Source organism: Anolis carolinensis, unplaced genomic scaffold (assembly GCF_035594765.1).
Source record: "Anolis carolinensis isolate JA03-04 unplaced genomic scaffold, rAnoCar3.1.pri scaffold_10, whole genome shotgun sequence".
Classification (NCBI taxonomy): Eukaryota; Metazoa; Chordata; class Lepidosauria; order Squamata; family Dactyloidae; genus Anolis; species Anolis carolinensis.
The window spans coordinates 2,624,365-2,641,394 of NW_026943821.1; the positions used below are offsets into that span (position 1 = coordinate 2,624,365).

The 17,030-nt window shown below is 41.7% G+C and overlaps 1 protein-coding gene across 1 annotated transcript in view; it reads right to left on the bottom strand.

The window, feature by feature from the left end:
* ppp1r13l (protein phosphatase 1 regulatory subunit 13 like) overlaps positions 1–17,030 on the bottom strand; it is a 55,213-nt gene that overhangs the window by 19,571 nt on the left and 18,612 nt on the right. Inside the window, exons 2-5 of the mRNA XM_062962274.1 lie at positions 12,156–12,268; positions 7,527–7,657; positions 3,066–3,621; positions 56–154 (exon numbers count right to left, since the gene is read on the bottom strand). Coding sequence (XP_062818344.1) covers positions 56–154; positions 3,066–3,621; positions 7,527–7,657; positions 12,156–12,268 — 899 coding nt within the window. The remainder of the gene's footprint in view (positions 1–55; positions 155–3,065; positions 3,622–7,526; positions 7,658–12,155; positions 12,269–17,030) is intronic.

Genomic DNA, 17,030 nt, shown 5'->3' on the forward strand with positions numbered 1-17,030 from the left:
CTCACTACAGGCCTGTCCTCATCCTCTTCCATCCCCAAACCGTTCCAAAACTTACGGTCGTAACCAACAGAGTGGACAGACTTCTTCTCATAGGCCACGTCCAGGTCGGATTCGTTCCAGCCTTTGGTCCCTCTCCGACGGAGCGCCAGGTCATCTGCAGAAAGGGAGCAAGAAGCCATGAAGATGCCAGTGTTAGAAGACATTTTCACTGAAGTTGGGATTAATCAAAGGATGCCGTAAGGAAGAGGGAGCAGGGTTCCTTTCTGCTGCTCCGGAGACTAAGACTCAACAGAGTCATGGGTTCAAATGACAGGAGAAGAGATTCAGTTGGAAATTTCAACCTTCTTCGAGCCTCCTCTAGTAATTTGCTAATCTATTATTCTGTCTGCTTATTTTTTTTATGTATGTTCTGGTATGCAGCTTCCTTTGCTCTATGTTTCCTAAGAGGTTTGGAAGGGGCTGCCGACCATGTGATCTGACCTGAGACTGCTCAGACCATTTCGGAGAGATCCTTCTTAGACTTTGGACTTGCCTGTTGTGAGAAAGATGCCTGTGCCATCTGCACAGAGATCATCTCAAACATATCCTAAACTGGACTGATAAGCCACGTACCTGTGTATTTACAAATTTAGCACCAAAATATCATGATGTATTGAAAACATTGACTACAAAAATGGCTTGGATAATCCAGAAGCTTGGAGATATATATATATATATATATATATAGAGAGAGAGAGAGAGAGAGAGAGAGAGAGAGATACAGGTACATGGATCTATATGCATATAGGATTTGCAAAGACCTGCAAACATATGAGGGGAAAATTCATATATAAAATTAAGATAGATAGATAGATAGATAGATAGATAGATAGATAGATAGATAGATTGATTGATAGAGATATATAAGTACATAGGGACTGCAAATGCATGCAGGGGGTTATTAACAAATTAACAAATGTTTCAGGGGAAAATGCTTTTATAAGATTAATGGATATATATTTTTGTTCTTCCTGACTTGCAAGTGCATCTTTCCCTTTTCAAAACATTCCCATGGTTAAGAGCAAGGGAGGCTTTGGAAAACACACTGATAAGGGAGAGTAAGAGAGAAATAAATCCTATATTGCAAGCAATGGCCTCCAGGTTCTGTTGCCCAGCCTTGACCCCATTATAAGCCGAGGAAGGCTTTTTCAGCTCAAAAAAAAAGGGGGCTGAAAAATTCGGTTTATCTTTGAGTATATACACTACTCTTCTTAAATAAAATTTTTCTTACTGGATTACCTGGACAGAGTGTGGTTTGTGGTGAAAAGGCGTTTTAGGGCTCGAGTGCAAGATGTTGGATTTTTGGTTGTGTGTATATGAAATGTAAATCAAATGTTTCTGCTGTTTTGCAAGTGGGTGTTTCAGCAATGAAACAGTTAACAGCAGGCCAGTTTGACTGACAGCCTGCTGTGACCTATAAGACATGATTTCCGGCCTTGGAGGTCGGAACTTCCTTCGGACTAAGGAATGTGTTTTCTTATCTCTCTATTGAACTGTGTGCTGAGCCGAGAGGCAAAGGGAAAATGCCAGCTTCTAGCGATGGACTTTGCTGTTTGTAAATATCTTTGTAAATATTAAATAAGTGTTTGAACTTCAGACTGCAGATGTTTTCGAGTCTGACATTGGAGGAATTGGTGAGGGCAGAAGTTTACCAATTTGTCAGGGTGCTGGTCTGGAGCTGTTGATTGATGGCTTTGAAGAATTTTTATGACTGTTTTATGACTGTTTTATGACTGTTTTTGACTGTTTTATGACTTTTATGACTGTTTACTGATGTTGATGTTTTATTGATGCGACATTTGTTTTATTCTCGATATTTGTTTTATTGTTTTATTGCTGCTGTTGTATTGTTGTCGGGCATGGCCCATGTAAGCCGCTCCGAGTCCCTCCGGGGAGATGGGGCGGGGTATAAAAATAAAGTTATTATAAAAAGTTATTCCCATGACGTTGTAGCACCTTAATCTTCCTTCTTGTTTATAAGTTCCACTCAGTGCACTTTGCCCAGCTCATTTTATGTTTTTATTGCTGTGTTTTTCATGTGTTTTATAATGATCGTGATTTTTAATGCCTTTTAAATTTACTTGTGTGTTTTTGTAAAACCGTATACTGTATGCTGGTTTTATATCTGTAAGCCACTCTGAGTCCCTCTGGGGAGATGGTGGCGGGGTACAAAAATAAAATTATTATTTTATTATGACACAGCAAACAAGATAGATATGCTGGATTTCGTATCACAAAATCACAAGTCGAACACTTCTCAAGCGTCTAGGACTGTGTGATGTATTTTCGGATGATGCACGCAGATCCCAGCAGGGTGGCCTTTTGCAGCTGGCAGATTGTAATTTTGTCCATGTCTATTGTTTCCAAATGACGGCTGAGATCTTTCGGCACGGTACCCAATGTGCCCATCACCACCGGGACCACCTGCACTGGTTTCTGCCAGAGTCTTTGAAGTTCAATCTTGAGGTCCTGATAGCGGCTGAGTTTTTCCTGTTGTTTTTCGTCAATGCGACTGCCACCTGGGATGGCAACATCAATGATCCAAACCTTTTTCTTTTCCACAACTGTGATGTCTGGTGTGTTGTGTTCCAGAACTTTGTCAGTCTGGATTCGGAAGTCCCACAGTATCTTTGCGTGCTCATTTTCCAATACTTTTGCAGGTTTGTGATCCCACCAGTTCTTTGCTGCTGGGAGGTGGTACTTGAGGCATAAGTTCCAATGAATCATTTGGGCCACATAGTTGTGCCTCTGTTTGTAGTCTGTCTGTGCGATTTTCTTACAGCAGCTGAGGATATGATCCATGGTTTCGTCGGTTTCCTTGCACAGTCTGCATTTTGGGTCATCAGCTGATTTTTCGATCTTGGCCTTAATTGCCTTTGTTCGGATGGCTTTATTATTATTATCCCACCAACACGCACCTGGCCCGTGGCTCTGCATCATGACACAAGAGACATCACCCTCATTTGGCCAGGTCACTTAGTGCCAAAAAGGTGAGTAAATAGCGGTACTAGAAAAATGGACTTTACCTTGAGCCCGGAACGGTGCGAAGTTGCTGGGCGCCGAAGGGTACAGGTTGTGGCTTTCGTACGGGGGCGGCAGCGGGGGCCTCGGGGAGGGCACCCGGTCTGGGAAGAAGGCCTGCGGGGCTCCGGACGCTTCGGCCGCCGGCATCCGCGGAGAGCCCTCCCGCCCCAGGGACCCGTAGGGCTTGTAGTCGTACTGGCGCTCCGGGCGGAGGGAGCGCGGGGAGGAGGCGTGGACCACGGGGGGCTCGTACGGGACGGGCATCACTTTGGGCCTCGCGGGCGGAGCGGCCGGGGAGAGCGGGCTGCGGTCCAGCTCCGGCTGCAGGAAGAAGGACGGCCGCGGAGAGACGGGTCGGCCCAAGGAAGGCTTGTTGGGCGCGGAGCCGTAGAAAGGAGCGCTCTGCGGACCCTCGCCGCCGGCAAAGGCAAACGGGATGTAGTTGCTCTTGGCAGCCTCCCAGGAAGCGCTTTTCCGGGGGGAGGAAGGCAGCGGGGGGTCCGACTTCAGCAAGACCTCGTGGAAAGGGACGCTGCCCAGGCTGAAACGCTCCTTCGCCTGCAAACAGGAGACAACAGAGCCTTGTCTAAACATCACCATGCAACAATAACAACAAACAACAAACTTTATTTATATACCGCTCTATCTCCCGTGGGGACTCCTGCAGTTTACACATAAAAAAACATTCAATACATATACTGTATATACTCGAGTATAAGCCTAGTTTTTCACCCCTTTTTTAGGACTGAAAGAAAAACCCTCCTCGGCTTATTGCATTTATTATTTTACTCTATTATTACAGTAGAGTCTCACTTATCCAACACCCAATTATCCAACGTCCTGGATTAGCCAACGCATTTTTGTAGTCAATGTTTTCAATGCATTATGATATTTTGGTGCTAAATTCGTAAATATAGTAGTTACTACATAGCATTACTGCATATTGAACTACTTTTTCTGTCAAATTTGTTGTCTAACATGATGTTTTGGTGCTTAATTTGTAAAATCATAACCTAATTTGATGTTTAATAGGCTTTTCCTTAATCTCTCCTTATTATCCAACATATTCGCTTATCCAACATTCAGCCGGCTCGTTTATGTTGGATAAGTGAGACTCTACTGTACTACTATTAAAAGGTAAAGGTTTCCCCTGACGTTAAGTCCAGTCATATCTGACTCTGGGGGTTGGTGCTCATCTCCATTTCTAAGCCGAAGAGCCGGCGTTGTCCGTAGACACCTCCAAGATCATGTGGCCACTGGCATGACTGCATGGAGCGCTGTTACCTTCCCGCCAATAGGAGCGGTACCTATTGATCTACTCACATTGGCATGTTTTCGAACTGCTAGGTTGGCAGGAGCTGGGGCTAACAGCGGGCGCTCACTCTGCTCCCGGGATTTGAACCTGGGACCTTTCGGTCTGCAAGTTCAGCAGCTCAGCGCTTTAACACACTTCGCCACCGGGGCTCCTTATTACTACGATTACTACTACACAATATAACAAAATTTGCCTTTTTTTCTGTTCCTGGTTTAAAAGTATTATTTCCTGTTTAATTGTGCAGTCCTTACTTTGAAAGTAGTAAAAAAATGAATGAATAAATAAATAACTTTATTAGTATGCCACCCCTTCTCCCCGAAGGGACTTGGGGCAATTTACAACAATAAACAAATACAATAAATAATACAGCACAGAAAATAATCTCATCTCACTTAATCACTCATAGCACTGTTAACTTCCTTCATGTTTACAAGTCCCACTTAGCGCACTTTTGCCCAGTTCATTTTATGATTTCATTGCTGTATTTTAACCTGTGTTTTATTAATGACTAGCTGTGCCCAGCCACGCGTTGCTGTGGCTAGGACTTAATTTTTCTTTTCTTTTTGTTGTATGAACGTAGAGGCGTGGATGAGAGGTTGTGCTGTCAATTTTCGAGGTTGTGGGGCGTTTAGTTTAGTTGTTTTGTCTGGTGCCGTGATTCCATTACCCTTTTATATATATATATATATATAGATTGTGACTTTATTTTATGTCTTTTTAATTTACATTTGCACATTTTTTGGTACTTGATGTTATTGTATGTTCATTTTGTATTTGTAAGCTGCCCCGAGTCCCTCCGGGGAGATGGAGGCAGAGTATAAAATTAAAATTATTATTATTATTATTATTAAAACAACAAAAACACAATAATATAAACATTCTAATCCAGAAACTCAATGATAACAAAATAGACAGCCTCATAGGGCAGTGGACTCTCTTTCTTTGGATTTCTTTAAACAGGTTGGATTGACACATTTTTTGACCTTTGTGTCTTCCTGCCTGGCAGAATGGGGTTGGACTAGATGACCTTCGGGGTCCCTTCCCGCTCTTGTTTTGGAAAAGGGGGTTTTCTGATCTCAGCTGGCCACCCTACCTTAACCAGATTGACACATTTTTTTACCTTTGTGTCTTCCTGCCTGGCAGAATGGGGTTGGACTAGATGACCTTCGGGGTCCCTTCCCGCTCTTGTTTTGGAAAAGGGGGTTTTCTGATCTCAGCTGGCCACCCTACCTTAGCCAGATTGACACATTTTTTGACCTTTGTGTCTTCCTGCCTGGCAGAATGGGGTTGGACTAGATGACCTTCGGGGTCCCTTCCCGCTCTTGTTTTGGAAAAGGGGGTTTTCTGATCTCAGCTGGCCACCCTACCTTAACCAGATTGACACATTTTTTTACCTTTGTGTCTTCCTGCCTGGCAGAATGGGGTTGGACTAGATGACCTTCGGGGTCCCTTCCCGCTCTTGTTTTGGAAAAGGGGGTTTTCTGATCTCAGCTGGCCACCCTACCTTAACCAGATTGACACATTTTTTTACCTTTGTGTCTTCCTGCCTGGCAGAATGGGGTTGGACTAGATGACCTTCGGGGTCCCTTCCCGCTCTTGTTTTGGAAAAGGGGGTTTTCTGATCTCAGCTGGCCACCCTACCTTAGCCAGATTGACACATTTTTTTACCTTTGTGTCTTCCTGCCTGGCAGAATGGGGTTGGACTAGATGACCTTCGGGGTCCCTTCCCGCTCTTGTTTTGGAAAAGGGGGTTTTCTGATCTCAGCTGGCCACCCTACCTTAGCCAGATTGACACATTTTTTTACCTTTGTGTCTTCCTGCCTGGCAGAATGGGGTTGGACTAGATGACCTTCGGGGTCCCTTCCCGCTCTTGTTTTGGGAAAGGGGGTTTTCTGATCTCAGCTGGCCACCCTACCTTAACCAGATTGACACATTTTTTTACCTTTGTGTCTTCCTGCCTGGCAGAATGGGGTTGGACTAGATGACCTTCGGGGTCCCTTCCCGCTCTTGTTTTGGAAAAGGGGGTTTTCTGATCTCAGCTGGCCACCCTACCTTAACCAGATTGACACATTTTTTTACCTTTGTGTCTTCCTGCCTGGCAGAATGGGGTTGGACTAGATGACCTTCGGGGTCCCTTCCCGCTCTTGTTTTGGAAAAGGGGGTTTTCTGATCTCAGCTGGCCACCCTACCTTAGCCAGATTGACACATTTTTTTACCTTTGTGTCTTCCTGCCTGGCAGAATGGGGTTGGACTAGATGACCTTCGGGGTCCCTTCCCGCTCTTGTTTTGGGAAAGGGGGTTTTCTGATCTCAGCTGGCCACCCTACCTTAACCAGATTGACACATTTTTTTACCTTTGTGTCTTCCTGCCTGGCAGAATGGGGTTGGACTAGATGACCTTCGGGGTCCCTTCCCGCTCTTGTTTTGGAAAAGGGGGTTTTCTGATCTCAGCTGGCCACCCTACCTTAGCCAGATTGACACATTTTTTGACCTTTGTGTCTTCCTGCCTGGCAGAATGGGGTTGGACTAGATGACCTTCGGGGTCCCTTCCCGCTCTTGTTTTGGAAAAGGGGGTTTTCTGATCTCAGCTGGCCACCCTACCTTAGCCAGATTGACACATTTTTTGACCTTTGTGTCTTCCTGCCTGGCAGAATGGGGTTGGACTAGATGACCTTCGGGGTCCCTTCCCGCTCTTGTTTTGGAAAAGGGGGTTTTCTGATCTCAGCTGGCCACCCTACCTTAGCCAGATTGACACATTTTTTGACCTTTGTGTCTTCCTGCCTGGCAGAATGGGGTTGGACTAGATGACCTTCGGGGTCCCTTCCCGCTCTTGTTTTGGAAAAGGGGGTTTTCTGATCTCAGCTGGCCACCCTACCTTAGCCAGATTGACACATTTTTTGACCTTTGTGTCTTCCTGCCTGGCAGAATGGGGTTGGACTAGATGACCTTCGGGGTCCCTTCCCGCTCTTGTTTTGGAAAAGGGGGTTTTCTGATCTCAGCTGGCCACCCTACCTTAGCCAGATTGACACATTTTTTGACCTTTGTGTCTTCCTGCCTGGCAGAATGGGGTTGGACTAGATGACCTTCGGGGTCCCTTCCCGCTCTTGTTTTGGAAAAGGGGGTTTTCTGATCTCCGCTGGCCACCCTACCTTAGCCAGAGTGGCCGCGGGACTGGGGTTGTCCGTCCAGAGAGACTCCAGTTGCTTCGAGAGCTCGTCCACTTTGGCCGCCGCCGTGTCCACCTCCCGTTGCTTGAGGTCCATGTGCCTTGAAGCCACGGCTAATAAATAATAATAATAAAGAAATGAGGCTCAAGGGGGGAATCCACCAAAAGATTCTTCATCATGACTTTTTTTTTTTTCAGAAAAAAGTTAAACGGGTGGTGAAAATTAAATTTTATAATAGTCAAATTTGAATAGTGGTGGCAAGCGTGGATAATCCCCTTTGCATCTGGTGGCCGCATTATAAACATCTTTACAAGTGGTGGCAGCAGTTATAATATCTAATCTAATCTAAATCTAAATCCTAATCTAAATCTAATCTAATCTAAATCTAATCTAAATCTTTCTATCTAATCCAGGGGTCCTCAAACTTTTTAAGACGAGGGCCGGTCCACAATCCTTCAGACTGTTGAGGGGCCGGATTATCATTTGAAAAAAATACAAACAAATTCTGATGCACACTGCATATGTCTTATTTGTAGTGCAAAAACAACAACAACAACAACAAGAACAATGAAAGAACAATACAATATTTAAAAATAAAAACAATTTTAACCAACATACATTTATCGGGATTTCAATGGGAAGTATGGTCCTGCTTCTGGCCAATGAGATAGTCATGTTAATTAGGGTTGTTGTTGTTGTTGTTGTTGTTGTTGTTGTTGTTGTTGTTGTGTGCCTTCAAGTCATTTCAGACTTTGAGTGAGCCTAAGTCTAAAATTTATTTATTATTTATTTACTGCATTTATTTACTACATTTGTATCACACCCTTCTCATCCCAAAGAGGACTCAGAGTGGCTTACAAATTATATGTACATACAATATATTATATTATTAGCATAGCACAATATTAGCATTATATATTACTTTATTGAACTATACCACTATACTGTAATATTATTAGTAATATTATATGTAATATAGAATATATAATTAATATTATTATATGGTATTATTATTAGTGTTATATTGTATTACATTATAATATTATTATCAATATTATATGTATATACAATATATTATATTATAAAACTTAGGGCGGGGGCCAGGTCAATGACCTCGGAGGGCCGCATCCGGCCCCCGGGCCTTAGTTTGGGGACCCCTGATCTAATCTAATCTATCTAAATCTTCTAATCTAAATCTATCTAATCTAATCTAAATCTAAATCTAAATCCATAATACAGTAGAGTCTCACTTATCCAACACTCGCTTATCCAACGTTCTGGATTACCCAACTCATTTTTGTCAATGTTTTCAATACATCGTGATATTTTGGTGCTAAATTCGTAAATACAGTAATTATTACTACATAGCATTACTGTGTATTGAACTACTTTTTCTGTCAAATTTGTTGTATAATATGATGTTTTGGTGCTTAATTTGTAAAATCATAACTTATTTGATGTTTAATAGACTTTTCCTTAATCTCTCCTTATTATCCAACATATTCGCTTATCCAACGTTCTGCCGGCCCGTTTATGTTGGATAAGTGAGACTCTATTGTACATTAAAAGTGGTGGAACAATATATCAATAGAAAAGTGGGAAAGTATCAAGAGGAAAAATAAACATAGAAATAGAGGTTAAAAAAAGAGGAAAAAAAGAAGAAGAAAAGAGAGAGAAAAAGTCGGGTTATACAGTAGAGTCTCACTTATCCAACATAAACTGGCCGGCAGAATGTTGGATAAGTGAATATGTTGGATAATAAGGAGGCATTAAGGAACAGCCTATTAAACATCAAATTAGGTTATGATTTTACAAATTAAGCCCCAAAACATCATGTAACAAATTTGACAGAAAAAGTAGCTCAATAAGCAGTAATGCTATGTAGTAATTACTGCATTTACAAATTTAGCACCAAAATATCACGATTAATTGAAAACGTTGACTACAAAAATGTGTTGGATAATCCAAAACGTTGGATAAGTGAGTGTTGGATAACTGAGACTCTACTGTACTTTATTCTTATATCCCGCCCCATCTCCCCAAGGGGACTCGGGGCGGCTTGCAAAGGGACCATGCCCAAACACTATAAAAATACAACAGTAGAAACAAATCCAAACACAGCAATAAATACATCAAGAAAAAGCATACAACAACAACAATTTAAAAACAATTAAAACACGTTCAATGCCCTGGAGCGGTATAGTTGGTAAATGGGATCCCTCTGACTCTTTAGAAAACAAAACTGGGGGGCCACCAAAATCTCTGAAACAAGCCGTGCCTGTGTTGTCGAAGGCTTTCATGGCTGGGATCACAGGGTTGTTGTATGTCTTTCGGGCTGTGTGGCCATGTTCCAGAAGCATTCTCTCCTGATGTTTCACCCACATCTATGGCAGGCATAGATGTTGGCGAAATGTCAGGAGAGAATACTTCTGGAATATGGCCGGGCTGTGGCGCAGCTGGCTAGTAACCAGCTGCTATAAATCACTACTGACCGAGAGGTCATGAGTTCGAAGCCCGGGTCGGGTTAAGCCTCTGACCATTAATAGCCCCGGCTTGCTGTTGACCTATGCAGCCCCGAAAGACAGTTGCATCTGTCAATCAGGGAAATTTAGGGACGCTTTGTGCGGGAGGCTAATTTACAACACCATAAAACTGCCAGCAAAACGCGAGGAAAGGAATGAGGAAGTACAGCCACTACTGGACGGTGAAGCAACAGCTCCCCCTGTGGCCGGAATCGTGATGCTGGAAAATGTTAAAAATGCCTCTGAGTCTGTCCAATGTATGTTCAGAGGCGGTCCAACCATAAGGCGAACTAGGCATTTGCCTGTGGCGCCATCGTCCTGGGAGGAGGGCCCCACTCTCCACCTCCTTCCTTCTCTTTCGGGCCTTCCGGCCGGCGCAGACCCACCTTCGCACCACGGGAGCCCACCTTTGGGGCCTTCAGAGATTGTGAGGTCTGTGGGAACTTGGAAGCTCGGTATGTGGGGTTTATATATCTGTAGAAGGTCCAGGGTGAGAGAAAGAACTCTTCTTTGAAGCAGGTATGAATGTTGTAATTAATCACCTTGATTAGCATTTAATGGCCCTGTGGCTTCAAGGCCTGGCTTCTTCTTGCCTGGGAGAATCTTTTTTTGGGAGGTGCTAGCTGTCCGATTGTTTACTGTCTGGATTTCTTCTGTTTTCAGAGTGTTGTTCTTTATTTATTGTCCTGATTTTAGAGGGTTTTTTTTTTTAATACTGAGGGCTATCTGGGTTATTTAAGTCCACACTGCCCTATATCCCTGTTCAATGTTTAGTGCTAAATTCACAAATATAGTAATTCCTACATACCGTGTTTCCCCAAAAATAAGACAGTGTCTTATATTATTTTTTGCTCCCAAAGATGCTCTAGGTCTTATTTTCAGGGGATGTCTTATTTCTCCATGAAGAAGAATTCACATTTATTGTTGAACAAAAAAAATGAACATTTATTATATACTGTACAGTAGTTGTCATCACAAACCAGCATAACCAGACAAACTGTGAATCCTATCAAGAATGTCTTGTTACTACCATTATTTCCCAGTACACCACTCTATGGTACGTACATGGAGTTATGTTTGGTGGGCATGCTTCCAAACAAAAACTTTGCTAGGTCTTACTTTCAGGGGAGGCCTTATATTTAGCAATCCAGCAAAACCTTTACTAGGTCTTATTTTCTGGGGATGTCTTATTTTAGGGAAAACAGGGTAACATTACCATGTATTGAACTGCTTTTTCTATTGATTTGTTGTAAAACATGATGTTTTGGTGCTTAATTTGTAAAATCATAATGTAATTTGATGTTTTATAGGCTTTTCCTTTATACTTCCTTATTATCCAACATTTTCGCTTATCCAACGCTTTTATTTTTCAGTGATTGGTTTGGGGGGGGGGGGGGGCCAAAATTCTGTTCGCCTACACTTGAAAAATACCTAGGGCCGGCTCTGTGTATGTTGTTGTCTGTTGGCATTGAATGTTTGCCATATATGTGTTCATTGTAATCCGCCCTGAGTCCCCTTCGGGGTGAGAAAGAAGGGCGGAATATAAATACAGTAGAGTCTCACTTATCCAACACTCGCTTATCCAACGTTCTGGATTATCCAACGCATTTTTGTAGTCAATGTTTTCAATATATTGTGATATTTCCAACGCATTTTTGTAGTCAATGTTTTCAATATATCGTGATATTTTGGTGCTAAATTCATAAATACAGTAATTACTACATAGCATTACTGCGTATTGAACTACCTTTTCTGCCAAATGTGTTGTCTAACATGATGTTTTGGTGCTTAATTTGTAAAATCATAACCTAATTTCATGTTTAATAGGCTTTTCCTTAATCCCTCCTTATTATCCAACATATTCGCTGATCCAACATTCTGCCGGCCCGTTTAGCTTGGATAAGTGAGACTCTACTGTACTGTAAATAAATAAATACGGCCACACAGCCCGAAAGACATACAACAAAGCCGTGTCTGGTCTTGCAAATCTGGACCCGGAGGTCATCCCCATTTGAAACGGACCCATGTCCATCAATAACGTATGAGACAACCATGAATGTGACCCCAAAACGAGGAAAAGGCAACTCACATTGGAAGCTGCGGTCCAGGAAGTCCTGGATGCTGGCGGCCTCTTCGCTGGCCATGGCGGCCGCCCGGGAGTCCAGCGCCGTCAGCCACCGGCGTCCGGCGTCCGGCAGCGACCTGTGGAGAGGAAGGACCTCCATGGGTTGGGTGATCCCGCCGGAGAAGCTCCCCGGGAACCCCAACCGAGGGCGGCGGCAACGCAAAGCTCCGGTCCGCCCCGCAGGGCTGTTTTGCAGCCAGCCGGGCCCTTTTCCCGGCTTATAAAAAGGAAGCCTCGGCACAAAGGGAGGAGCCGGGAAACAGAGTCAGTCGCACCTGAGTCATGCAGACGGCACCTGGAGAGGCCAGGCGAGCGAAGGATTTAAATATTATATTTATACCGTATATACTCGAGTATAAGCCGACTTGAATATAAGCCGAGGTACCTCATTTTACCTGGAGCCCCCGGTGGCCTAGGGGATAAAAGCCTCGCGACTTGAAGGTTGGGTTGCTGACCTGAAAGCTGCCAGGTTCGAATCCCACCCGGGGAGAGTGTGGATGAGCTCCCTCTATCAGCTCCAGCTCCATGCGGGGACATGAGAGAAGCCTCCCACAAGGATGGTAAAACATCAAAACATCCGGGCATCCCCTGGGCAACATCCTTGCAGACGGCCAATTCTCTCACTCCAGAAGCAACTCCGGTTGCTCCTGACACGAAAAAAAAAAACTCATTTTACCCAAAACAAACTGGGAAAACATTATCTCCAGTATAAGCCAAGAGCAGTAAACTTCAGAAATAAAAACAGTTACATAATGGCCAGAGAATGGGACTGGCTGGCAGCGCCAACCCAAAGCCCTGCAATGTTGCGACGCTTCGTGTTTTCAAACAATGTGCCTCACATACCTTTTAAATCTTTACATCAAACTGTAATTTATGATATGACTGTTCAATTCTGATTGAATCATTATTTTCATCTTCTTCAATGTAAATGTGCTCATGTATCCTTTTAATAATAATAGAGTGAAATAATAAATGTAATAATAATAATAATAAATATTATTTATTACTATAATTATATAATATTATAATTATATACATATAATATTATAATTAAATAAAATTATTATAATTTCCATTGCATGGAATGTTTCTTGACAAAATTGAAGGAAAAGCTGATAAGGAGAAGATCTGGCTCTGGCTCACAAATGGGACCCTGAAGAAGGAGACAGAAGGCCTGATCCTTGCAGCCCAGGAGCAAGACATCAGAACAAAGGCAATTAATAATAATCATAATAATAATAATAATAATAATAATAATAATAGAAGACCTGGCTCTGGCTCACGAATGGGACCCTGAAGAAGGAGACAGAAGGCCTGATCCTTGCAGCCCAGGAGCAAGACATCAGAACAAAGGCCATTAATAATAATAATAATAATAATAATAATAATAATAATAATAATAATAGAAGACCTGGCTCTGGCTCACGAATGGGACCCTGAAGAAGGAGACAGAAGGCCTGATCCTTGCAGCCCAGGAGCAAGACATCAGGACAAAGGCCATTAATAATAATAATAATAATAATAATAATAATAATAATAATAGAAGACCTGGCTCTGGCTCACGAATGGGACCCTGAAGAAGGAGACAGAAGGCCTGATCCTTGCAGCCCAGGAGCAAGACATCAGGACAAAGGCAATTCAGGCCAAGATCGAAAAATCAGCTGATGACCCAAAATGCAGACTGTGCAAGGAAACCGACAAAACCATTGATCATCTCCTCATCTGCTGTAAGAAAATTGCACAGACAGACTACAAACAGAGGCACAACTATGTGGCCCAAATGATCCATTGGAACTTATGCCTCAAGTACCACCTTCCAGCAGCAAAGAACTGGTGGGATCACAAACCTGCAAAAGTATTGGAAAATGAGCACGCAAAGATAAGGTGGGACTTCTGAATCCAGACTGACAAAGTTCTGGAACACAACACACCAGACATCACAGTTGTGGAAAAGAAAAAGGTTTGGATCATTGATGTTGCCATCCCAGGTGACAGTCGCATTGACGAAAAACAACATGAAAAACTCAGCCGCTCTCAGGACCTCAAGATTGAACTGCAAAGACTCTGGCAGAAACCAGTGCAGGTGGTCCTGGTGGTGATGGGCACACTGGGTGCCGTGCCAAAAGATCTCAGCCGGCATTTGGAAACAATAGACATTGACAAAATTACGATCTGCCAACTGCAAAAGGCCACCCTACTGGGATCTGCACGCATCATCCGAAAATACATCACACAGTCCTAGACACTTGGGAAGTGTTCGACTTGTGATTTTGTGATATGAAATCCAGCATGTCTATCTTGTTTGCTGTGTCATAATAATAAATACAGTAAAATAATAAATGTAATAATAAATAGAGTAAAATAAATGTAAAAGTAACAACAATAATACAGTAAAATAATAAATGTAATAATAATAATAATAATAATAATAATAATAATAATAATTAATAGAGTAAAATAATAAATGTAACAATGCCAATAATAATAGAGAAAAATAATAAATGTACCATATATACTTGAGTATAAGCCGACCTGAATATAAGCCCACCAGGACCCTCACCCGAGTATAAGTCGAGGAGGTTTTTTTTCAGTCCTAAAAAAGGGCTGAAAAACTAGGCTTATACTTGAGTATACACAGGTAGTTAATCCAGGAACAAAAATTGTGTTACGTAGTGTTATTATTTCCCTTGGAGGGCCAAAGTTTAACCATGCCTGCATTAGCGGCAATGCGGAAGAATTTGAGGCTCATTTCTCCATCATTTCTATGGCTATCAGGATGAAACTTGGCACACTTATAGGCAACATTTACAACTTCAGTGTTGCCAAGTTTCAGAATGTTTTGGTCATCCACCGATTTTTAGAATTTTTAAGAAGTTTTTACAAGTCATTTTTTTATAATAAAAAAAAAAAACTACTAGAGATAGCCCTGTGAATTTGTGCCCAATGAGACGACATAAGCAGGGCATTGATTCTGCAAAGTTTCAGAAAGAATAGTTCCTTTGCTGATTTTTAGGACTTGCTTTAAAGTTTAAATACAGGGGTCCCCAAACTAAGGCCCGGGGGCTGGATGAGGCCCTCCGAGGTCATTAACCTGGCCCCCGCCCTAAGTTTTATAATATAATATATTGTATATACATATAATATTGATAATAATATTATAATGTAATACAATATAACACTAATAATAATACCATATAATAATATTAATTATATATTCTATATTACATATAATATTACTAATAATATTACAGTATAGTGGTATAGTTCAATAAAGTAATACATAATGCTAATATTGTGCTATGCTAATAATATAATATATTGTATGTACATATAATTTGTAAGCCACTCTGAGTCCCCTTTGGGGTGAGAAGGGTGTGATACAAATGTAGTAAATAAATGCAGTAAATAAATAATAAATAAATTTTAGACTTAGGCTCACTCAAAGTGACTTGAAGGCACACAACAACAACAACAACAACAACAACAATCCTAATTAACTTGACTATCTCATTGGCCAGAAGCAGGACCACACTTCCCATTGAAATCCCGATAAATGTATGTTGGTTAAAATTGTTTTTATTTTTAAATATTGTATTGTTCTTTCATTGTTCTTGTTGTTGTTGTTGTTGTTGTTTTTGCACTACAAATAAGACATATGCAGTGTGCATCAGAATTTGTTTTGTTTTTTTTTCAAATGATAATCCGGCCCCTCAACAGTCTGAAGGATTGTGGACCGGCCCTCGGCTTAAAATGTTTGAGGACCCCTGTTTAAAGACGTAAAAGAAAGTGCAAGCGTATAACTCAACCTACGCAAGGCGGTCGAAAACACATTGGTTGGAAACACGAAGCGTTGCAACATTGCAGGGCTTTGGGTTGACGCTGCCAGCCGGTTCCCATTCTCTGGCCATTATGTAACTGGGTTTGGCCCCAAAATGGGTGCGCATTGCGCATGGCCCTGCCCTCGTTCCTTTGGAGCGCATGCATGGACGCCGAGGAGGACAAAGGCCGGGATTCTCCTCTTTTGGGAGTCAGTCGGGTGGAGCCGGAAAATCGCTCCAGATTAAAAGTGACATTCAAAAGGAGGAATCGTGCTCCATATTGGGCGGCTGGGTTTCGTTGCTTTGGAGAACAAATGGGATGGAACCAAAGTCTCTAGTCCTCATTGAGGAGGCATCTACACTGTGCGATTAACACGGTCCGACACCATTTGGGATCCTGGGAGTTATAGTTTCACTAAGAGTGCATCTCCACTGTAGAATAATGCAGTTTGACCCCCATTTGAACTGCCACAACTCATGGGAATTGTAGTTTTCTAAAGGTCTGCACAAAAGACTGCAAACTACAACTCCCAGAGCCCTGTATTGTGAAGCTGAAGTGGTTCAAAGTGATGCCCAATCATATTAGTTGCAGCTTGACCCCACTATTATTTTTCTCTATTATTGTTGCTACTATTACATTTATTTTACTCTATTTTTTATTATTAATAATACATTTATTATTTCACTCTGATATTATTATTATTGCATTTATTATTTTACTCTATTTATTATTACTTGTATTATTTTCCTGTATTTATTATTATTATTATTATTATTATTATTATTATTATTATTATTATTATTATTACAGTAGAGTCTCACTTATCCAACACTCGCTTATCCAACGTTCTGGATTATCCAACGCATTTTTGTAGTCAATGTTTTCAATATATTGTGATATTTTGCTTATTATTATTGCATTTATTATTTTACTCTATTTATTATTACTTGTATTATTTTCCTGTATTTATTATTATTATTATTATTATTATTATTATTATTATTATTATTATTACAGTAG